The 24,768-nt window shown below is 33.7% G+C and overlaps 1 protein-coding gene across 1 annotated transcript in view; it reads left to right on the plus strand.

Annotated features, from left to right (window-relative positions):
* ULK4 (unc-51 like kinase 4) overlaps positions 1-24,768 on the plus strand; it is a 247,806-nt gene that overhangs the window by 7,755 nt on the left and 215,283 nt on the right. The window contains 12 exon segments of the mRNA XM_009321252.1: positions 869-970; positions 1,822-1,905; positions 2,805-2,880; positions 3,502-3,597; positions 6,082-6,203; positions 6,334-6,406; positions 8,855-8,954; positions 9,442-9,546; positions 11,510-11,570; positions 13,329-13,510; positions 14,966-15,012; positions 15,822-15,900. Coding sequence (XP_009319527.1) covers positions 869-970; positions 1,822-1,905; positions 2,805-2,880; positions 3,502-3,597; positions 6,082-6,203; positions 6,334-6,406; positions 8,855-8,954; positions 9,442-9,546; positions 11,510-11,570; positions 13,329-13,510; positions 14,966-15,012; positions 15,822-15,900 — 1,127 coding nt within the window.

The raw sequence follows: 24,768 nt of genomic DNA on the forward strand, positions 1-24,768 counted from the left end.
TACTAAGACCAAGACCAGATCTTTACTCAGGAAGAAATACAAATCTAATCTCTTTCCTGTTGCCTTTCAGAACAGGCAACAGGCCTGTTTTGATGTGTATGGTTAATGACCTTTTATCACTTAAAAAAATAAAACCCAAGAACAAAAGAATCCAAAATAAGTTTTTTAAAGGACTATGGAATTGACATTTTTGCTGAGTTTGTGTAATTTTTTAGAGATTTTTGAGAACTAAGTTAGTGTTTAGATGGGAACTACTGTAGAAGTAGGAACTGTATATTTCTTTTTCTATATGAAAACGAAAGGGGTTTGTGAATAAGCTGCTATAATTTGATATGTGATGTTTTCATAGTGTTTTAGTGTGAAAATAGCTATAACTAGTTTAGATCAGTGATCCAGTTGGCTATCTGTCTTTTTTTTGTAACAGAGTTCTCTAATTTCATGAAGGTTTATGTCTTGGGATAGCTTTTTTTTAAAAAACCAACCAACCTGATGTAACATAATTATTTCTGTTACTCACATGAGAATTATGTTGGTTTACCATTCTGCTTAATTTGCTTGTCTCTGGAAGCTGTCAAGGTATATCAAAACATACTTTGCATTAATCACTGTGCTAGAAAAGTGTAGCACAGGCCAGCTTGGTTCATAGAAGTGAAATAAACAACAAAATAACATATATAATCCTACATAATTCAGTAAAAGTATAGGAGGGAAGTTCCTTTGAAACAACTTATATTTGATATCTCAGTTTTCTTATACTAAGTGAAGATAATCCCTAACTCACTGAAGTGTGGAGATAAAGTTTTAGGTGTTGAACAGGATAAATGCTGAATGAATAATCAGAGTGTATTATACATACTGTATTTTGTAGGCTCTCTGTTATACGCAGCTCCAGAAGCAATAAAGGGAGAAGACTTCTCCAAAGCCAGTGATCTGTGGTCCTTGGGATGTTTGCTTTATGAAATGTTCTCAGGTTGTAAGTTTGTGTATCTATTTAATATCTGTGATAATGGAAACATAGGTCGTGGTCCCAGAGTAAATTCTTGCTAACTTTCTAGTGAAGTTAAGACATAGAAAAACTTCGACAGGTTTTAAAGATTTCTTGAAGAATACACTAACTACTTCAAAAAAAAAAAAAAAAGGGAGTTTATCAAATAATCAAGTGAAGTAATAGTGTTAAATTATCCTTTTGACTGTGATCTAAATAATATGATATTAACCAACCTGTATTGCTTAAATACTCTGGTTTAAAATTATAGCAGTCCTCGAATTCTGATAGTGTAATGTTTTTAGTCTCCTCAATATTAAACTCTGGGTGCATTAGTTTGGCCTTTGAAAGAGAAAACTGTTTCACTAAAATAAAACTAGAGTCATTGGGTTTCCTGCAGATAAAGTACCTGTTAGCATTGGCTGCAGCTGGAAGGAAAATTTCATCACAAAAGAGAATTACAATGCAACCTTCTGAAGTCTTAAAAAATACGCTGATCTGTTGAATCAACATAGTTACATAGTTCTGCCTAGACCTTCTCCTGTTGTTGTCTCATTGCTGATTCATACAGGGCTATTGTGGTGACCTCCATCGAGCCATCTTTGGTACCTGTTCTGTCCTTGGTCTCTTTTGCTGTTCATGGTAGAAGAATTTAATCCAAGGTTTTGTATTTAAATTGACAAGGGAACTTGATACATAGAATTCAGGCTGAGGGTGTTCAGCCTGACATTTCTTTGGATGTTTCCTTAGGAAAATGAGCTCGTCATAGATCATTGCACCTGACAGCCATTTTGAAGTCTGCCTAATCTGTGAAATACACTTCTATTTGTTTGTAGGAAGACCACCATTCTTCTCAGACAGCTTTTCTGAATTAATTGAAAAGATTTTATATGAAGATCCATTGCCACCTAGACCAGAGGGTAACATTCTGTTATTGTTTAATGAATCAAATCAGAGTAATACTTACAAAGTTAAAGTTTTGTTTTGCAGTATTTCTACTGAGGTTGATTGCAGGAATTAGTTAGCTGTCCGAAGTTAATGTTAGCATTGCCTTCCTTTGATAAGAACTTTTTCCTTGTTAATGATGAATGCTTATTAACCTTTTGACAGAGGCGCATATCATTTAGTGTTAAGAATTAAAAGTAAATCTACCTTCTGGGATGGAACTTTTGATCTCAGTCATTCTGGGCATCAGTGGTATTCACGGAGACACTTAAATATTAGTGGCTCTTTTCTGTCCATAGTAATGTAGTGAAAATGGCCTGTAGAATTAAAACTTATTTCAATTCTAAGAGAGATTTTGTTTTCAAAGTGGGTAAAGTTCATTTCATAGTTCTGAGCTCTCAGAAGTAGAGTCTTTCTCAGTTAAATAAGAATTTTGGCAACCTCTTTTGTATAATAGGGTGCAACAATGGTCCTCTTAAAATTATCATGGTTGGGGGAAATTTAATTTCAATTTAAGCAGATTTCAACTCCACTTTATTTCTTGCTAATAGCTATATGATAATTGGAGGGTGCTTTTTTTAACACATAAAAAATTTTAATTAGTTTGGAGACCAAGCATTGGTGGTTTGTTTGGTTTGTTGGGGTGTTTTTGTTTTGTTATGTTGTTGTGGTTGGTGGGTTGGTTTTTTTGAGGATCCTTTGAAATGCAAAGAGTGTATATTTAGGATTCTTCATACATTCAGATTTTTTTCAGATGAAATTACTATTAAATAAAACTTTTTTAGCATGATCTGTAGATAATGATTTGATCTACATTGTGTGATGGTTGTTTTTGCTGCCCAATACTTATCTTCTCAAGTGCTTCTATTTACAGGTTCTGCTTTTTACAAACCTTCTTCTGAGTTCATTAGTTTGCTTGATGGCTTGCTTCAAAAGGATCCTCAGAAAAGGTAAACTGTTGAATCCATGACAGTTGTTTACATCGTCTTTTTCACCTCTGGAAAAAATAGTTGCTATGATACTGTATGTATAGTAATTTGTAGAGCACAAAGAATGCAAAAATTATTTAATCCCTCATAAAAGAACAAATTGTGCTGCTTCTTATATGAAGATATACAGAATTAATGTTTTGATTAAGTATAACTTTTTAGCACCAGCTACAAAAATACATAAATAACTTTGTAACAGAAATGATGGGCAGTTTTAAAATTGGATGGCTTTGCTTTTCCAGAGCAATCTACTTTACGAGGCTTTGATTTATAGCTGATACAGTTATATTTTTAAATAACATAAGATTATCAGTTATAGGGTAGCTCAGATAATTTAAATGTTGGGATTGGCTATGCAGTTTCCTTCATTCTTAGTCTCATACCTCTGTGTTGCATGGATTATCCATTCTGATTTGAGGCAAAAAGTTTGTCCTGTAAGAAAACTTATTTGTTGACCAAATAAAAGCAAACAAAAGGATTAATTGCTCTGTAGTGTCACTGGGTTCAAAACCTAGTCTGGTATCTCTCTGTGGAGCTGTACTTTGCCAGTGCTTTTTCAGTTTGTTTGTTGCTTTTCAAAAGGCTGAATTGGACAGACCTCTTGCAGCATCCATTCTGGAAAGGGTCCCTTAGCCGTTGTGGTGGTGATTCTGCAGACAACCAGGGCACAAGCTCAAGGTACCAAATGTTCAAGGAAGACTTCTTGTATAGTAAATCTAAGCAAACAAATATTTATAAATTTTTGTTACGGTTTTCTGTAAATTTTCCCACTTTTAAATTTTGCTTAGGATTTTCATGTTGTTAACTAATTGATGAATGAAGTTTTACACCATTCAGTGAACAGTTTTGGATGCTTAGGAATTATCCTATTAGTGTATTACGCTATCTGTTCGCTTTTAACAGACTGCCTCCTGGCTATGGAATGTGTTAAAATTTACTTCATAACTAACTGCTTTCATTTTTATATCATAGAATCATAGAATAGTTTGGGTTGGAAGGGACCTCTAAAGGTCATCTAGTCCAACCCCCCTGCCGTGGACAGGGACATCTTCAACTAGATCAGGTTGCTCAGAGCCCCGTCCAACCTGACCTTGAATGTTTCCAGGGATGGGGCATCCACCACCTCTCTGGGCAACCTGTGCCAGTGTTTCACCACCCTCAGCGTAAAATTTCTTCCTTACATCTAGTCTAAATCTACCCCCCTTTAGTTTAAAGCCATTCCCCCTTGTCCTGTCGCAACAGGCCCTGCTAAAAAGTTTGCCGCCATCCTTTTTACAAGCCCCCTTTAAGTACTGATAGGCTGCCATAAGGTCTCCCCAAAGCCTTCTTTTCTCTAGGCTGAACAACCCCAACTCTCTCAGCCTTTCTTCATAGGAGAGGTGTTCCATCCCTCTGATAATTTTCGTGGCCCTCTTCTGGACCCGCTCCAACAGGTCCATGTCTTTCTTATGCTGAGGGCTCCAGAGCTGGACGCAGTACTCCAGGTGGGGTCTCTCACCAGAGGAGTAGAGGGGCAGGTTTATTGATTTTATTGGTTTTATTGATTGCTGCCCAATATTTATCTTCTCAAGTGCTTCTATTTACAGGTTCTGCTTTTTACAAACGTTCTGCATATATTTGTTTATATAACAGTGATGCACAGTAATTTGACTTTTTTTTTTGAAAGCTTTTGTAGAATCTTATAAATATGGGTCAATTTTATCTCTACTGAGATTTTTTTGTTTGTTTTTATGCATTAGGCTTAGAGCATCACAAAACCTATCACTACATCATCTTAGATTTGTGGTTCAGCTTTATATCCTTGCAAATGTGGCTGACCCATATTCTTTGCTTATGACATAAAGCATTAATCCAGTGGGTTTTTTTCTAAATTTGTAATACCCTACACTGCTATATATGCAAAAAACCCTAAACCTTTTGTGAATAATAGGTTCTATGTATTAAAAAGTTAGGTTTCTTCAAAATTTGTTACCATGCTATTTTTTGTTTTTAATTTTGAATTAAGATATTTAGTGTTGATTTTTATGTTCTTTTGTTCTAAATATTTGAAAGATACTTTAGGTTCCAATCTAGGGAACTAATGTGAAAATAGTTTTCTTTTAGAATGCTGAATGTTTTTGTGTTCTGTCTATTTTAAAATTCTCTTGTGTTGTTTAATACCTATTTCTGATACAAGTGCTGCAGTATTTTTGTTACTAACAGTTGTTCTAGTTTGAGATACAGCTCTTTGTCTTTTAATTTTATTACTGCTTTCACCACCAAGGCAGATAAGAAATCAAGATTTAAAGTTTATACCACAAATTTATTTAGCAATTATATTATACCAAGAATTTATTTAAGGTTTTAGCAAGACTTATGTCAGCCTCTACCACAGTGCTCATCTTTCAGGAATTCTCAGAGAATCAGAAGAATCTTAATCTCCTACAAAATATTAGGCTATTTGAATTTACTCTTGAGGGTTTTCTAATGCCTCTGAAATATCCGCTGAGGTATGCACTAATTGTCAAATATGACAAACATAGGACATGAGCTTGAAATGCAAAAGAAGCTCAGTACTTTTTCTTTTCCAACTGTGAGGCCCATGTATCTATTTTCTTCACAGTGTGGGTTTGATTAGTATTTGTACCCTGGAGACCCTTCAGGAAGGTTATATGACCCAGTTCCATGTGAATAATAGAAGGGTATATTAAAAAACCCCAAACAATCAAAATCAATAAGCTTGCAATTAAGTGTGACATGTAAATCATTAAGGAAAAAAATGGTAGGTTTTTATTGATCTAAATCTAGGTTATGGACTTCATTAGTAGAAGTGTATGTTTGTTTTGACTTCTTTCTGTGAAGATTGAATGGTCTCTAAAGCTTTTAATATTTCTTTATAGCTCTGGTATTATGGGGTAATAATTTAGCTTTTCTAGTTTCTTTCATGCAAGTTCTACTGAGGAAGCTAGAGAATTTTTAATATTCTCCAAGTCATTTGCTGTAAACTTATTTTTCATCATAGCAATTACTAATATGAAAAGTATATGTAGCACATATTACAATAGTTATGTGGTTCTAGAGAATGACAGCTAAATCATATGCTAATAATCGCAACAAATAATCGATATGATCCCTCTTTTTTTTTTTTAATCTGTATAATTAATATCTTTTATTAAACAGCAGTGAAGACACAGAGTCATCCGTGTCTTGGAGTGCCAAAGAGCCAGTGGATATTCATAAAAATCTAGATAACCTGTCATCCTCAAGAGCAAATAATAAGCTACCAAGCAATTCTTTCAAAATAGGTAATATTATTCATTACGTTATTTTGAATTATTTTGTGTCCTGTGAATTTTGTCAGTCTTACTAACATGCTTATTCCCTATATTTTATTTATTTTTGACTTCTGAATGCAAGTTCATGTTCTCTTTTCAGTAGAAACTCAGACTGAATTGCGCCCAAAAAGTGCAGCTGATGGTGGATCAAATGAATCAATATTTCTTCTCAGGTATGGAAACCTAAAGAACAATTAGAAAACCCTTGAAACTCCTTATGTTTTGGGTCCCGTCCCCCCCCCCCCCCCCCAGTCTCTTCAGACATTTTATTGTTCTGTTTGTAATATTTTGTTAGTGTGTCTCCTTTTGAATTTTCTATCACCCATTTAATTAATATTAAGACACCTTTGAAGAGCTGCTAAAGCAGTGTGTGCGGTTAAAGCAATGCTTTTATGGCTTTATTACGCTTTTGTAAGTAGGCTTTTGATTTCTTAGCCGTCTGTCTAAACAGAAGAATTTCTTTAGAACTTTATTTCCTTCTTACTTGATATATATCAAGAATATGCTTTGAATATTCTTACTTTAAATACACAAGAATAAGCATTCAGCTTATGATCCACTAATAAATTCTGCCTGCAGCTTTTCATCACCAGCTATTGGTAACAATCTAGTAAGTACTATGTAGGTATTAAATAAAAAATAGATTGGTTTAACGGTGATTTGTTTTAGTTGAGGCCTGATTCTGAAAATTTGTACTAGCTTTCAAGCCAAGAAGATTATCTAGTAAAATAGATCTTGTTCTTGTCCTCATGAAGCAGAAATATTCCGGTTTAAATACTCTTTCAAACTTCTTGCGTAACCTGAAATAGTGCTATTGTTTATGATAGTGTGTCTACTTTTCCAGTTATTTCAGTTGGTTTTAATAAAGTATTACTTCTCATCTCACGTACAACTTCTACTATCACAGCTAAAACCGTGATATTAGTAATTTAAAATGGCATTTGCTGTTTGCTTTAGGAATCTGCTGCAAAGAAAGGCTGTAATGGTATTACAAACGCTTGGTATAACAGCATGTAATCCAAATTATGTCAGGAATGAGAGTAGAAAAAAAATGTATTTTTAAGAACAATATATTTTATTTATTATAAGTACATTTATTTTAATAAGAAAATTGAAATGTAATACAGAGGGTATTTTTTTTTAATTTATTCTCTTCTGAAATTCTCTTTGCTTGAATGATTTAATTTCTCAAAGCAACATGTGTTACCTGCTAAAGTTTTAAAACATTAAAGTGGAAGGAAGCGGTCGACCTGGCACTTGGCACAAGAATTTACTTAGCTGCTGAAGTGGTTAATCAGCTTTTGACAGCAGTATCTTCTTCTACATGCGCAAAGGGAATAGATCTTATTAATTTCAACTAGCTCAATTCAATGATCACTTTTCTTGTTTTAAACTGAGAAACTGGCTCAGAACAGGAAAAGTAGGAAAGATTTTCTGCTCTCAAACACATATGAAAGCAAATTAGGTTTGGAAAAAAATATGTTTAACAAATCTAAATGTTTTGAAGCATGTGGGGACCTAGAATAATTTGTTCAGCTTCCTAGCTAGAAATCATACTTTTCTTGGTTTAGGAAATAAGACTGCTTAAACTTCCAAGCAGACCCTGATATATTTTTTACCATAGGAATTAGGGAATTTTATATAGTTTTGTCTAGCTAGTAGAGAATATTTTGGCACCCCTTCATTGTGCCTTTTAAATTTGTTTCTTTTGAAAATAGATAAAAGATGCCTTTTTAACAAAATAAAGATAAGGATGAGAACAACTGTGTTAGTCATTTGATCATTGATTTTTATGACTATCTTTAATTTTGTTTGGCGTTTGTATTTTTAATTTAGTTGCTTTTTTCTAATAAATAAAACTGATTTGCAGCTAAATGTGTGTATTACTTTCTGCTAATCAAGAAAACACATTCATTTGAAGTTGTGGATTAAATTAGTTTCCTGGCCTGGCAATTTTAATAATTCTAAAGTTGATTTTAAACATTTTGATTTAAATTAATGTATACTACAAAAAATAAGTTCACTAGCAGCTCTATGAAAATTGCAAATTTGCAGTGTTCTGCTCTTTCCTTTCTTAGTTTTCTAATTAGCAAACAAGATTTTTTTAAAAAGAAAAACTGAAAAGTAAGCCCAGTTTACATTCATACACGAGAATCAGGCAGGTTTTAATTCCATTACCTAGCCAAGAGTTGGCAGTCGGAAGAGAATAACATGAAATAAACTGCAATTTTTTGTCAAGTTAATTCTCTTCATCTGTTGTTTGTTATTAGGAATTAACATAATCATGATTTAGCATCCAGTTTGGAGAACTGACTATGGGTGATATAATCAAATTATGGGTGATAATCAAATTACATTCATTTAACAAAAAAAAAAAAGAAACCACCCAGTCCTCCCCATTTCTAACTGACAAACAAATCCTAACCTTGTCAGGACATATTTAAAGACAGGAAGTTCATGTTTAGTTGGTGGAGCAGGCATAGCATCATTTGTGTTTATCAACTTTGAGAGTTTACTATATGGCATGAAAGTTTCAAAAGAACAACAAAAAAAGTAGCTTGCAGTGAAACTTAATCTGTTTCCAACCCTTTGTTGGTTTTTTTCTTTTTTTCTTGTTTAAGTTCTCGTCCCACTCCTAGAACTAGCACTGCAGTAGAAGTAAGTGATGCTACTACTGCCCCAATCCAAAATTCTCCACAAAGAGATTCATGCTTGAAAAAGGTGAGCAGAAAAATAATACTAAGGTATGGTGGTATCTTTATAGTTAGAATTTTAGCCTGGAGTCTGTGGCAAAGTCAACTTTCTTCTCCATCCTTCCATAATTATAACAGGAAAGCAGTTCCTATAGTGTGCAAGTTATTTAAAAAAAAATATTTGCAGAACTTCAGATGTAAGAGTTAAGTAAGATGCTTAGTCTCCTCTTTTTCCCAGTGTATAAAAGGGATGATGCTATCTTTTCTTCTCTGTCTACTTTTTTAAACTTAGGTTGCAAGTTTTTTGGACCTGGTACTTTTTCTTCCAACGTGTTTCTTTATCATAATTTTTAGTTGGCCCTATCTGCTACTACATAATAAAAAGTAATTTAGCATATGTTGTTTATATGGCCAAACTGTGTGGTATAAAGTTGAAATGAAATATTTTGGGAATAAAGATAAACTTTCGTGTTTTGTGCAAAACAGTTTTTTAAAAAACTTTGTTCTTGTTCTAGGCCAAAAATATGTGCTCAAGTCAGCAGGATATGGAGTCAACATTGAAAGAGCTCATTTACACTGAATCTGATCTTATCATAACACCAATCATTGACAATCCAAAGGTATAGTAAAACAAAGTATAAGATTCAGGAACTTGTGCGTGAAGCTATTTTTGCAGATAAATCTTTAATCAGGGTGAAACTCCTTTCCTGTATTTTATAATTCTCATTTTAAAGCAGTTCCACCCAGTCATCTGGCAAGCTTTCATGCAATTTTTTGGCAGTCTTTTATAATCCTATTGTGTTGCTAATTTGGAGAACTGAGTTGTTTTGGGATTGAATACTAATATTAAGTAATGTCTTACAAGAAATAGAAACTACTAAATGCGGTGTTCAGTGCTTTTGTGTATTTGTTTTCTGATAACTTGCTTTGATATCTGTTACTTAAATGAACACAAAACTGAGTGTGTTTTGGTATACTCAAAACAAGGCCATCTATGAAGCCTTCTAGATCAGGAGTTATACCTTTACAGAATAACTAAACTTCAGACATGATAATATTTCTAATAAATATGAACTTTTCTCTGGAAAAGAACACCCGAAGTTACAAGAAATGTGCATCCAATTTCTGTCATATAGATTCTAATGTGATAACAGTTTGCGATGAGTCTCTTGAGCAGAGACTGACACTTGTTCGACAGCAAAGCGAAGACCAAAAAAGAATCAGAGCTCTGCACTGCAATGACAATGTAATGTGCATGTATGGGCACATGTGTAGCATTGGTAGATGGAGTGATAGGCAAGAGCCCCTTTAGTCTTCCTTTTATTTCTCTGAAAAAAAATGAAGTCATTCTAGCAACTTTACTCAGTAAGTGGCAGATGCAGGGTATGTAATGTTTTTCATTGGAAATGAGCATCTAGCTCGTTAAGAATGTCTTGCAGCTTTTAGTTGCTGTATTGCTTTAGTATGATAATTTTTTTTTGTTTGTTTTAATGGAATTCCTAACACTCTTAAAAACCTTATACAACTAGATACAGTGACTACCCAACAATACTGTTTTAATGTGTTTGAGGTGGGGGACATTGTTGCCAGTGGAGAATTTCAAAGGTAATGATGCATTTGAATGCCATCTCTGTAAATTCTCAGTTCTGTCTCAGGACTCTGACACAAAGCCTTAGCCCTTCACTGCTTCTCTTCTTATTACAAGTATAAGAGGTAAGATTTAGGGGGAAGTGCACATACTAATGTGCACATGGAGACTAATTTCCTTACCATGCAATGCCAGACTCAGAATTAATGCAAAATAGCCCAGTAAATTCCAGGGACATGTAATCAGAGTCATTGCATACTTGGCGATCTTCAGACTAAAGGATGATACTGACACCTGGTAAAGCTGAAGAGCTTGCAATTTAATCTTCTGCAAAGGGATTTACTAGATGCTGATTTTTTTTTAAAAAGCTGAAATGTCAGCTTATATTGTAAAATTTCCTTGTGTTCTGCAGATCTGTGGAATTGAAGACCTTTTTTAGAAAATAACTCTCTAGTTACACCTAGGCTTCGTTCATTAGTTACTGAAAATCACACTCAAATGCTTAGTCACTGAGCAGTCATCCAATTTCACGATGTACCAGAAAGCAATGTGTTGTGGGGAGAAAACCCCATACCTTACGAATGATTAGTTGGTGATAATATTACTTTTTATATTCTAGAATGATCTAGTGTGTGTATAAAGGCAGTGAATTGCTGAAACATTTCATGAGCTCTCAGCTGCATAGTTCCTTTTTTGTAGCTTTTGAAACCCAAATGCAAGTATTTTTCCATGTACAAGCAAGATAAAAATGTAAACTGAAAAAATCCTATCATTTTGTATTAAAAAAAAAAAAAAATCACTTAAATGGAAATACTAACAATGTAATTATATTAAAAACATAGAGTTAAATCTCAAATACCTGCTTGGAAGAAACACATACCAGAAAACAATGGAAAATGCCTCAGTAATGAGCAGCGCTTCATACACCCATCCTGTACAACTTTTGCATCTTTGTGTTTTCATTACAACTATAATGTGTTTGTTTATTTTTGCAGATAATGAAGCAAGTGCCAGTTAGATTTGACTTGAAAACTTTACATATACCAACATATTCAGGTATGGATCTGCTGAAGTTGTTAAATTTTAAGTTCCGCATATGGTGGTGCAACTCGCTATCACAAGACCTTTACACTCCCTTTGTGGATGGTGAGCTGTCACGGTTGGAGAACTCATAACTTTTCTGAAACTGAAGTTGCATATGTAATGTTTTTAGCTAGACCAATTTTGGGTAGACTTTTCAAGTGCTAACAGTTATATGCCCTTCCTTTCTTTTCTGCCTTCTTGAGTTACAAGCCTATGCTCAAAAGCTTTTAAAATAAGATAGTCAACACTGTTTTAGTGTGGGAAAAACAGCATATTTTTTCCCTGTGTTATTTTTTGTAAACAACTGAGATATATCTGAAATATGCAACCAAATAGATTAAAATTTGATAAGGATAGAGAAGCAGATGAAAACAGGATCTTAAAATGTGCAGTGTTGATCAGCCGTAATACTAGGCAGCCTTGCCAGTCCCACCTTTAATCATGAAATGTTATGGGAATCATGTCTCAAAAGATAGTGTGGAGTTGTTTGGAGTTTGAGGGTTTTTTTGTTGTTGCTTTTAATGTCTAGAAAGGCTGCTGTTATTTCTGAAAACAAAAGGCTGCTCATTGTCATGCCTGTAATGTTTCTTCCCCTGGAAAATTTCCTCTAGTCTATTTAAGGAAGTATTATTACACTTTACTGTGCTTGAAGAGGGATGTCAGCCAGATATGTAGTCCTTCTAGAATTCACATAGCACCTCTTCCTAGATGTAAAAGTTCCTTTTTTCTTTCTATAAAGTATGTATTTTGGAGAGTTAATTTGTTGAAGAAATTTTATAGTTGGAAAGGAACACAACGTCCCCCAGTCTCCCAATCAAGATTGTAGCCAAATTAAAAGTATTTTCTTTTACTAACATCCTAGAGAAAAATGATCAGATTTAAGTGCCTAAGGGGGTGGTATTTTATTTCATATGCATTTAAGTAGCTAAATTATCACAATAATGTTCTGAAATGTTTAACTGTTGTTGTTTGTATTTATTTACTACGGGACAGTGGTTTTTGTGGTTGTAACACTTTCAGGGTTGTAACTTTTTTTGTGGACAACTTTCTGATTGTTTTTGAAAATACTGAATTTGATCCTGCTTGTCAATAATGATTAAAGACAGTATGGAAAAATTAAGATAAATACCTCAAATCCAAACCTCTTTTCACCTTTACTAATGTAAATTATAATTGCCTTCACTAGTAAGTGTTGTAACTTAAGTGTAAAATTGGAGTAAAAGACAGAAGACATGCTCTTAAATATTCTGTACTGGGGCATATCAGGATGGCAGATAAGTTATTAATAAATAACTAACCAAAACTGAGGGAATGTATGGCTGCTAGAATGAAGTTATCCATTGAGACTGATAAGGAAAAGAATAATAAGAAACTGCACTTTCTTATTAAGAATTAGTAATGTTTAACGACAACAACTACTACCTTTCCTAAATATAATGCCAATAAATGTTTACCTAAATGAAGTCCAAGGACTTAGAGTTGCACTTTCAAAAATGTTTTGAGGCTTTTATTGCTATATTTCTATGCTTTGTTTCTCTTCTTACTACTTTTTTGATTTCTGTAATCTTCAGAGATGAACTGTAGCATGTTTGTTTAATATTTTAAGTACTAAACTTGTAATTAGATTCAAACTTTGGAACCTATTTATTTATGTTGATGTTACTTTGTAGTGTGTTAAAGCAACATCAAAGTTCCATTATCTTTAACTATTTGTTTGCTTCTTATGGTTAGCTGAGAAGTTATCATCTATGAAAGACATGGACTGGAATGACTTCTTGCAACGAGTATGTTCACTGCTTGATTCCACCGAGAAGAGTACAGGAGCAGCACGTTCTAAACTGAATTTACTGTACTATCTGTCTACTGTGGCTGTCCACAAGGAAGTTGCAAGCAGGCTAATTAGCTCTCAGCTGGTAAATAATAAAGCTTTGAAGGAATCAACATGGTTTACATACTTGCCATTGTAGCAAAAATCAGCTGCTTTTAGTTACATTTCAAGAAATCATTGGTGTACTGACAAAAATAATATGGCAAATTACGTACAAAATAATGAAAAAAAAGTACTAAATTCCATGTCAGTTTTTTTTTTTTAAGAGCTGAGGGAAACTAATTCTTTCTCTTAGATTCCAGATATGTTTACATATAGATTTGTTGTATTAATAAAAAGGTTGGGGTAAAAACTAACCTTGATGGAGAGTGTGAAATAACATATGATGAAATGTTAGTCTTTGTAAACCAGTGACAGAGAAGACTGAAAGAAGTTCACATTTGAATTGTTAAATCAATTTTATTTGGCCATGTGTCTGTAAAGAATAGCAAGAAAAACTTTCTAAAGAACATACAGTAAAACTTGCATTAAACACTGCTTCAAAAAATGAGCATGCTCTCTGAAGAGTCTGTTTTAGTTTATACCTAAATGGTGATTTAACCTTTCGAGAACCATTTTCTACCAGACAAACAATTTTACTAGTATCCTCTGTGGTGGTTTAACATATTGCTTGGAGTATTGCATGTGCAGAGAGAAATAGACTTATTTTTCCCATTATGTAAAAGCATCACAGAGGCTGTCCTGAGATGTGAAGTTTTCAGTTTATTTCTTAAAAAGTAAACTACCTTGTTCTCCTACATTTATACTCATGCACCTAAGTCATATTCTGACACATCATCATTGGAGATAGAGATATTAAGGGCAAAATTGCACTGCCAGAAAAACTCAATGAAGAACATTCGGGTTGGAAGCAATGGTAGGTCTTATGCCACAGAATTCTTGTGAAAACAGGAAACAGAATTGCTGGAAGTTGTATTCCATTATCATTGGAGAATTTTTTTTGGGACAATAATCCGATAACTGAATTGGCAATTAACAGAACATTTTAGAAATGAGTTAGTAATTATGCAGTTTGGTTCTTAAGTGGCTGATTTTGTGTTAACAGTCCATTCATTATTCTAGTATTTGCCAACTATTTTTGTCCATTCTCACAAATTAAATTTCATTTATTAAGTACTTGTTGGGTAATACTATATGATGATCTCTGTGTTTGTAGATGAAAGTATCAGAGTGTTTTTCCTCTGCATAGTGTTATTCATAATGAAAAAAAAGTTTGAATTTTTTTTTTAACACACTGATACTGTTTAGCAGTTTAGTTTAAGGGAAGAATATAGAAAGAAATTGTATTTTTACTCTCAGCCTTTTTTTGTATCAACATTTGGACAATATCTACAGTATTTGTCTATGATAATACAATACTGCAAATGTTATAGAAATACATTTTTATGAAATTACTGGTATGTTGATTTTTTTGTTTGTCATTGGGACATATCAGATCACTGAAAATCACTAATGTTTCTTTATAATCTTTAAACTATAGTTTCCTGTATTGATACAGCAGCTGCGTGCAGCCGCCAACTGGGATATGTAAGTAACAATTATTTTAAATTCATTTTTTCAAATGCAGAATTATCACTGAATTTTATTAAAGATACCCCTTAACAGGGTATTTGAGGAGTGTTTTAGCCTGTCAGGCTGCTGTGGTAACTGACTGGCAGTATGATGGTGTATATAACATTGAATTTTTTCAGCATTGAATTAATATATTGCTATTTCACAGGGCCAAAGATTATAGAAAATCTCTAAAATTTTATCTAGAAGTTATATAATTTAGTGTATCAAATAGCGTTACTTAAAATCACTGAATAAACCAACCCATACCATAATAGTAGTAAAATAACTATAATGGTAGCTTTTTTTAAAAGGCCTGTCAGAAATATTTCAATGTGATAGTGCCCTCTGCTGTTTGTTTCATAAATGCTGATTTTATTATTCTGATTTTTTCTTTAATGAAACATTTAAAACTGGTTTGCTGATACAGATCTAATTTCTGTTTTGTCAGCTATACTGAAAAGTTTAAAATGATCTATAGGGGTTTTCTGTGTTACAAGAAAACTGAACGTAAGCATGACTGATTAGTGAGACTATAACAAACTAATGAATGTTCATTCTTCAGTGCTAAAGGAAAGAAATGTCTTTGTGCATGAATTTATTGCTAAATTGAGCTGAAATACTGAAATAATTTGATGATACAAAGAAAATAGAAATAAGCTGTAAATAGCACTTCAAATATTTCCTGCCCTTAGCAATCTGTAAAATATAAACAAGACAAACTGTTTTTGTGATATTTTTGAAATAGTTTTTCTGCACCTACAAAAAATTTATTTGATATGCAGACGTGCCAAAGTTGCTCGAGTGATTGGTTTACTGGCATTACACGCATCTGAACTTGGAGAAAATGTGCCTGTTTCTGAGGTAACTTTACTTTTTTTTGGGGGGGGGGGGTTTGTTAATGCTTTTACAATTTATATCAGAAACTCTCACAGCTTTTTTTTTTTCCTGAACCCTGCTTTATTTTTTTGTCATATGTGTAAAGGGGGATATAATTAGTTCAATTAATTAAATGTATAAACTTCTGAGTTTATTCTATGTAGTTGTGGTTCTGATCTTTACTAACCTGTGGCAGAACTACCCACCAATAATAAAACTCTAGCCTTTTTCTCTGTTTTTCAGAAAATTAAGTAGTCACACTCATACTTTTGTGCGTGTGTGTGTGTGTAACAAGAAGAAAGTGTTGACATATTTGGTTATCCTGAAATGTAATTATTGTAATTAGTATAAAAATTGTACAATTAATTCTTAGAAATCCTTTTTTCAAAAAAGTATTGAGATGGCACTACTTTGAGATTCCTCACAGTTCTTGAAGAATGTATGTAATGAAGGGCAAGTCATTTTCTTTGGAGAAGAAAAATTTTTTTTAATCCTTTTTTCATTTTGCATGCTCAGTAGTTGACTTAAACAGAAGACTGATTAGACAAAGTGATCTTATTGTCCTTTTTTGCATGTGACACATTCACACAAATTGTGTAAACTTGACAGAATCTGCTATTTAATATCTGTTTAAAGTGTGAATGTGACATTATTTCTACTTCATGAAGTGAAGTCAGGATTTGAATGTAATGGGTGTTTGAATGTGAGAAACAACTGCTAAACACACATAGCAAATATGCCTCCATACTGTGCAGATCTGGCATGTAGGAACATGTAGTTATTGGTTAATAGCTGACTTTTTTTAAAGTCCTTTTTAAATAAGGAAAGAGTCCTTATGGTTACAGTCATTGAAGTTTGGTCAAAGTCTTTCAATACTGACAGCTGCATGTCAATTAAATTGTGACATGGAATTCAAGTGCACTGTTGTATGTAGCAGATTTTTCTGATACTTAACTTTCAAAAGTTCCAGTGAAAACACTCAAAAGTAATTTTGAGATATCCATATAACTTTTGGCTTTACGTGTTTGTTTAGGTGTTTAGCACTAATATATTCATCAATAGTTTCCCTAGCTTCCCAGTTTACATCATAGAAAATACATATCCGAGTCTGCTTTGTGTATGTAAAAGCAATGGATTGAAGTAGTTTTACATTGAGCTATAATATTACTTTGTTCAAAACGTTTCCAGTTTTTTTCATATGAACATGAAATCATTCAAAAATGGAATTTAGCATTTAGAAATATGCATATACTTCAAAAAACAAGTTAAGTCTTAGACCAGTGACATTTAAAATGAAGGACTAAAAAGGAAAATTAATTTTCATTATCACTTTCTGGCCCCATTCTTATGTGACTTAAAATTAATTTTTATACACATTAATTGGGAAAATAAGGATTTATTTTTTAAATTAACAAATCTGAGTTATAATACTGTTCAAAAGGCATCTACTGTGCTTGCTGTAATGACATTGATTACAAGTTTTTTCTCCCGAAGTAGTATCTCTGAACTTTAAAAATATTTTAGAATCCTTATACAAAATTAGAATGCGGAAAAAATTTGAATACTAATATTTTCATGTCTTCAAATTTATTTTTGCATATGTAATCTAAAATCAAATGACTGTAGGCAGTACACAAAACTTGATAGTTCATTTGTAGGAAAAGTAGGAAGGAGTAATTTAGGAATTTCTGACCTAGAGAGTCATGTTCCCCTCTGCTCCCCCCAAAGAAACTAGATGAACCTGTGAATTTGTTGAACATTCTTGTGGACTGTCAGCTGTTGTATGTTGTGTGATGCTTTAAAAAGAAAAAAACCCAAATAAAACCAAACCTTTAAATGAGCATTATATACTGTATTAAAACATAATACTGTAATTTGTCCTCTTAGATGAGCCAGCTGATGCTCCAGCTGAAGTTTCTTGGTGGCTGTTGTGATTTAGGAAATGTCAAAACCAAGCTGTAGCTAGTCAGAACAACATAATCTAAAATGACTTTCTGTGATCCAAGTCTTACAGACTGAAGATATACGAGTGATATATCTATTGGTAGTTGTTTCTCTGTTTTGATTTCTCCTCCATTCCTGGTAACTTCTAATACTGTTTGCTTTTTTGACCCCTGTTAGACAGAGGTGATCTCTCTGTAGAACTATCGCCTATAGCCCCAAAATTTTGTTCCCAAGAGTGAAAAGTCAGTTCAGAGCTCATGAAGATGCGATTCTGGAATTATTTTTGCCCCCATGTGTACCATGCTATGTACACCAAGTTTTTTTTCCAATTTTTATCACTCAGTCACAGCCCCTTTGTAGTTCTTTGTTACCTCATTATGCACTCATCCAGTTATTTGTGATTTCTTTTGTAATTTTAAAGTACCAGAGGACCTAATAGAGACTCGTGCAGGACACCACTGCTGACCATTACATGTTAAAATCTGGCTCTTCATTTCTACCCCCTACTGTCTTTTACCCAGTTATACATTTATTTAAGGATAGTTCCTCTATCTTTGAGGTTGAATCTGCACCATTAACCTTTTTGTTGTTGTTGTTTAAAATATTTGTTAGATAGTAGTAACATTAAGCCCTGAAGAACCAGAAAAAATTTAGGAAAGCAAAGAAGCCTCATCCTCATTTTACAGGTTAAAGTAAACTTTCACATACTGTATGCCAAAAGCCTTTAATTTGTTGTTTTTTTAAGAATTAATGGTTTCCCATTTAAAAAAATTTTTTTTTTTAAAGTTTTCACTCAGGTAATCAGTGAACAGCACTTTGTTTGAATGTAACCACCAGAGGTCACTAAAACGCAAAATTAAAATGCAAGTAAACTACTATTTCATAGACTAGACAAAGATGGAACTGTGGAACTGTGTAGTATTTTTATTCTGCTGACGTATTCTAATATGTAAGTCATATTAGAAAAAAATCATAATAAATGAGTATTTATACCTGTGAATTCGCTTGCAGTTACCTATTTCCAGTTAAGTATTTTTTAGAAGAATACTGCATTGATTAGAAAAAATTAGACTGATCTTAGAATACAATGGGGAAATCGATCTCTTGTATATTTTTCTTCAAAACACATTCTTACATTGAAGACGAAGGCATTTTATGTGTAATTTCTTCTGTCTGGCATTTGCAATAAAAGTTGTTGATAGGTCACTTTTTTTTTTTTATTTAGTAATATTTTTTTGCCATGGAATTGCCCTTTACAAATCTGAAACATCATTTCCTCTTATTTATTCCTAGTTATCTTAGGAAAACACCTAAACGTTAAAAGTTTATCTTTGTATTTAGGTGTTTAAACTGGTTCTTAAGGAACTAGATTCTATGAAAAAAAGATTCTTTCTTTCCTGGATTCTTGGAAAGAAAAATCTGCTTATTCTTCATCTTACAGAAAGAAAAATTCTTCCCAAATTAGGGAGGCTTGCTTCCATGTATGTCTAATTTGCCTTATTTGTTAAAAGAAGCTATTGTTCTTTCCTCTCTGAATAGATCGGGCCTTCTGCCATCTACGGCACAGCCACTCTGATGTGAAATTTCAGACTCAATCTTTTATTTTAGTAAGAGATGATGGACCAACTTTACAGAATGCCTTCATGCTGGGGAACGGTGTCCTTCTCTGTCTGGTAGGAGACCAGCTTCCTCCACCTGTTAAGTTGCTCCCTGCCTGTCCTTTTGGAGGCAAAAATCTAATAATTTTCCTACCTCTTTTAAATTTGCTAATTGGGAATAGCAGTCTCACACTATGACCTAAGCAGCCGTGCCTGTTTTTTTACAGACCTGGGTCCACTGCTTTACTGAGTGTTTAAAGGGCTCAGAGAACCTGCTACAGCCTTCACACTGCAAGTTTCTTTGCAGAGCCTTTGGCTTATGGAATTCCATGGCCAAATAAAAAAACTAAATATCCCATGGAAAATGACAGCATATTAGAATATCTCTTGTAATACTGAGCTTAGAATGTGATTCCTGTGTCAAAGCAATGGAATATCCTGATTTCTGTTTTCATCCAAATTGAAACTCCACATAATTTGAGCCTTTTTGTTTCTGATTTTTTGAAGTACAATTTGATTGTTGTTTTCTACAGTTGCAAAGCAGCTGCATCGTTACAGGTGCAGTTTTATGACCTGTAAAATCATATGTAGACTCTAGCTAGTCTGATTGTATCTACTTTGGTCTCGGTCTACAGTTTGTTGTCATTCAAATTCTTACAGAATGCCACTTTTAAGTCATGATCCTAGCTTATCTCTCTGATAACTCCTGTTTCTAGGTCTATCGACATCTGCCCATATTGTAAGGCGATTCAAATAAAAATGGTTTGATTTGGCCATTTATTCCCAACCTATTTAGTTTTAATGTTGTTTTTATTGTAAGATAACTTTTTAAGTCTGCTCACAAATGATCATAATTTTAGTGTATCTTTGTTTCCTCCAAGGGCACTTTTCTTGTTTTACCCTGATACCTCTTTGTGAACCCCCCTACCCCAAACCCCACCCCAATTAAAAAAAAAATAAATCTGTAGTCGGGAGACAGAAGCTGTAGCAGAGTGTGTGCATGAATACTTACACATGTGCATACACATGGATGTCTACTGTTTTGTAAAATGTTTATTTTAAAACCTTAAGATTATCTTTCTGGCATAATCAGGATAGTCACTTAATACTTTGGTAACAGTGAGAGGAAATTCCATTTAAGTTTTTTGAGTAACTTTTACTAAACCTCTATAATAAATTTCTTCAATTTATTTTCAACAACCTGGTCCACTGCATATAACTTAATTGCTGGGAGCACATGGGAGGAAAACAAATAAATAAAAGATCAACATTTCTCAGGTAAATTAGCCTCTGATGGCAGAAACTCCTGGTGTGTTTGAGAAAAGTTCTTCCAAGTTAATAAACAGAAAATGTAAATATAATTAAATTAGCAACAATGAATCTGTCAAGCATGGCAGTTCTGGGTTGTTGGAGAATATATTAAGAACTTCTATCATAATTGTAGAAAGATTCTTCCCCCCCCCCCTTCAAAAAAATTAATTTTATCAATCCAATTAATTGGGCTTGCTTTTATGTTTTAAGTCCAAACCAAGTTGGTAGTAGAAAACAAGGAAATTCTCAGCTTGGAAACTGAAAACTTGCATTGTGACTGCAGGATTAAATCGCTTTTTGCAATTTTCTTAGATTGATTGCCTGACAAAGCAAAAACTGTACCCTTTTAAAAGACATTTAATTGACACTGTTTTCATAGTCCATTAAATTTACTCTGTTTTCTTTGAGAGATGAAATAGTACATTCTTCCATTAAAATGACATCAGTGGTGCTGCCAGTATGTCTCTTTGCAATGGTTTTCAAATTAGTTAGTTCTTACAATAGTAAAAATGCTGTGGGTTTTTTTTTTTTTCTACAAGTCTGTTATTTTTAGGATAATGAAGAACGATGCCCCTAGGATCCTTTTTTTCAGTGGATGAATATCTATATCTCTCGAAGGTAAAAAGCTATCTGGCAGACTTTTGTCTGTGTTCTCAATATTTCATTCAGAATTCTAAGCATAATTTATATTCCTCCTAAATTGGTGTTATAAAATACCGAGTTGATGTTCTTATTCAGCTACTTCTATCATAAATATATTAGTGACCTGGACTATTGTAAGCTTCAGAGAGAAGCTTGTTAAGGGAGAATTAAGGGTAACATACATTAGGGGGAAAGACAGACCCTAAATTCACATCCCCGTAAAGACTTTAGGAAATCAATGGGCATGCAGATACTGATTCAGAGTTAACAGGGAAATCAGCTTCCTGTCAAATGTTTTGATATTTAACTCCCCCGCCCCTCCCCCACCCCGTTCTGGGAGCTTTTTGGCAGAGAGAGAGAGAAGTACACACATATGTGGACAGTCAGTAGGTGGCTAGATGTGGTGCTTGCTTGAGTTTTGAGAGACTGGTGTGAACCTCTGATCTGCCGATCTTTCTGCATCCCATATGTATGTCTGAAAGTCACATGCTATTATGCAATGGAGAGAAGTAGTATTTTACTGTATGTAATTACAGCTTTAGAGCAAGAGCATGTATTTTGGGCTTCTCATGTTATATCTGAGTATTCTAAACACTAAGCTTTGGGATATTTGGGTTTTGCATTTCTTTGTTTTGATGAGATTGGGGTTTGTTTTGTGTGGCAGGAATAGGTGTCTCAAAAAAAAGTCCGAATTGATGAATCATCACTATTGGCTGTGATCTTAAGATGAATAATCAATAGAGAACTGATTTTGATTAGAAGGAGCTTTTCTTTTTAAATCAGGCTCAGTTTAACTTGCATCTGTTCTGTCATCCAGCTTGATGTGCAAATGCTTGTGCCAGCCCAAAGGAGGAGATAGAGCAAGGTTGAGTCTGTTTTTATTGGTGGTGGCACTAGTTATGCTGGCTTAAAAAGACCAAAATTATGGTATCAAACTCAGAGTGAATATCTGTGTGTAGTAAATAAGAATATGGTGTGGACTACTGGAGTGTGCATTCTCATCTTTTTCTTACTCCTGTTCCATAGAAGGCATCTTATAAATATTGTCAGCGTGGTCAACATTAAAAAAAATTCCACAGCCAATGAATCTTTCTGTGTGCATTCTTTTTCCCTGTCATTCATTCACCTGTTTTGCATTTAATTCAATTACTAGGACTAGATGGAGAAGTGAGAGCTCATTCTTTAAAAAATAAATTTGTATGCCTATTAGTGTCATCAGCCATATTCAAAATCAGAGTGGTCTTAGATTTACGCCCTACTTTTGAAGTTTTAGTGTATTAAAAATATCTATGTTTTTTTTCTGGAAAAAAGAATTTGAATTAAAAAAGAAATTGTGTTCTTATTTTTGGGAATGCTGAGGTCTTTTATTTCCTACTTGGGCAATCAGATAGCATTAAAGGTGCAAAAGCATCAAACTGAGTATTTTGAATTAAATACTTTTGTAGTTACTGGGTATGACTTTCTATTTCCAGTCATAACTTCAAAGTATTTTCTGATTACTGTTTTCCCATCTTTTCTTTTCAATAGCTGTTTCATGGGATTTCTGTTAGATATTACGGAGTTTGTGGCTCAGTGTCCAGTTTTGTTCAAATCCACCCCCCAATATTCCATCAGCTTGGGTTTTAAAGCAGAGGGGGGACATCCCCACCATCAGCTTTTACTGGAATACTATGTCCAGTTCTAGTCCACTTATGTCAAAAAAGGCACTGTAGGAGTTAAAGATGATTTTGAGGAAAACCAAGAATGATTAAGTGAAAGACCTCTGAGGGTACTGAAGAGTGTCAGATTCTTTAGTAAAAATATGTCTTTGAATTGTGCTCAAATGCTGAGTGATATAGGGAAATATGTATTGGAATTTTCTTCCTATATTGTAGTTTAAGAATAAAACCACTTCATGAAGTTGAAAAGTGGTAAATTAAGATCCAATGATAGGATGCATGATGAGACAAAAGTGCCTTTCCACATGAGAACATGAAAGCTGGAAAGATGGCAAATTTCAGAGAAGTATTAAGTGTTGGTACAGGTAATGGGAGTATCAGACTTACAATAGCAAGTGCTAGCAAAACATTTCTGAAAGCCTCTAAACGTGTGTGCTTCAGATTTAATGTCAGTACCTAATTGTTTGGAGTTAGGAGATAATTTTAACTAGGGTGTCCAAGCTCACTTTGAGGTTTTTTCCTACCTTTTTTTAAAAAGCATCTGGAGCTGACCACTCACAAAACCAAAAAGCAGTCTTGATCCAGTTGACAGCTTCTTAGCATCTTGTGTTTTTATTGACAAAGATATGTCTTGTGAAATCATGATTTCTTTCCATATATCTTGATTTTAAACAATTGAGTAACACTTTTTAGGATAAACATATAGTCATGCAAAACCTTAGTTCACTGTCACAGTTGGTTTATAACTGATACACACATTGACTGTGTAGTCAATATGTCAAGTTCTTTTCTATGTTTATTGAATGTATTGTTTGTAGCTGGGGGAACTCATTTACCTTTAATATTGCTGTATAACTTTTTTATGTTGGTTATTTCAGAAGTAAACTTATTTGTATGAAGAAAGAACACTAAAATCAACTTCCATTCTGTAGTGAAACATTGAACAAAATAATGTTACCTTCATTCTTCTGTATGCATGCTGTGAAACCGATGTGCAATTCGGGTGTAAGATTGCCATATTTAAGTTGCTTATGTATAGAATAACACATCTTATATTAGAGAACACTTTAAAAGGATTCTTCATAATTGGTTATAATGATGTAAGCATTTCATGTCTCACCAGACAGCTTGTAGGACTATTTTCAGCATATATGCTTTCCTGTAATCACAGGTTTTTGTTGATTCTAACCATTTGTATCTTTGCCCATCTTTACTGTAATATTTTTGCAACACAATCTGTGAGATTTCTGTTTAAAGCATAGTGTGACTTTGTTTTCTGGACCCATGGCCCTTCCCACTGTATTTCTTTTTAAAGTGGGAAATGTTTCTTGTTTCAATTGCTCTGCTTTAAGCTTTTCATTTTTTTAACATTGCATAGTCATTTGCTCTCCTACAGTTAGCTGTTTGAATATTACCACAGCTAAAGAAACATAATTTATCTCTCAAAAATGCTGTTAAATAATGACTTCTTTAATACCACAAGTAGTATTTGAAGCTTAAGATCTCAGTATTTTACCTGTTAGCATAAAACAATCATAGAATCATAGAATCATTAAGGTTGGAAGAGACCTCCAAGATCATCGAGTCCAACCATCAACCCAACAACACCATGCCCACTAAACCATGTCCCTAAGCGCCTCATCTACACGGCTTTTAAATACTTCCAGGGATGGTGACTCAACCACTTCCCTGGGCAGCCT

Source organism: Pygoscelis adeliae, unplaced genomic scaffold, assembly GCF_000699105.1.
Source record: "Pygoscelis adeliae isolate BGI_AS28 unplaced genomic scaffold, ASM69910v1 Scaffold280, whole genome shotgun sequence".
NCBI lineage: Eukaryota > Metazoa > Chordata > Aves > Sphenisciformes > Spheniscidae > Pygoscelis > Pygoscelis adeliae.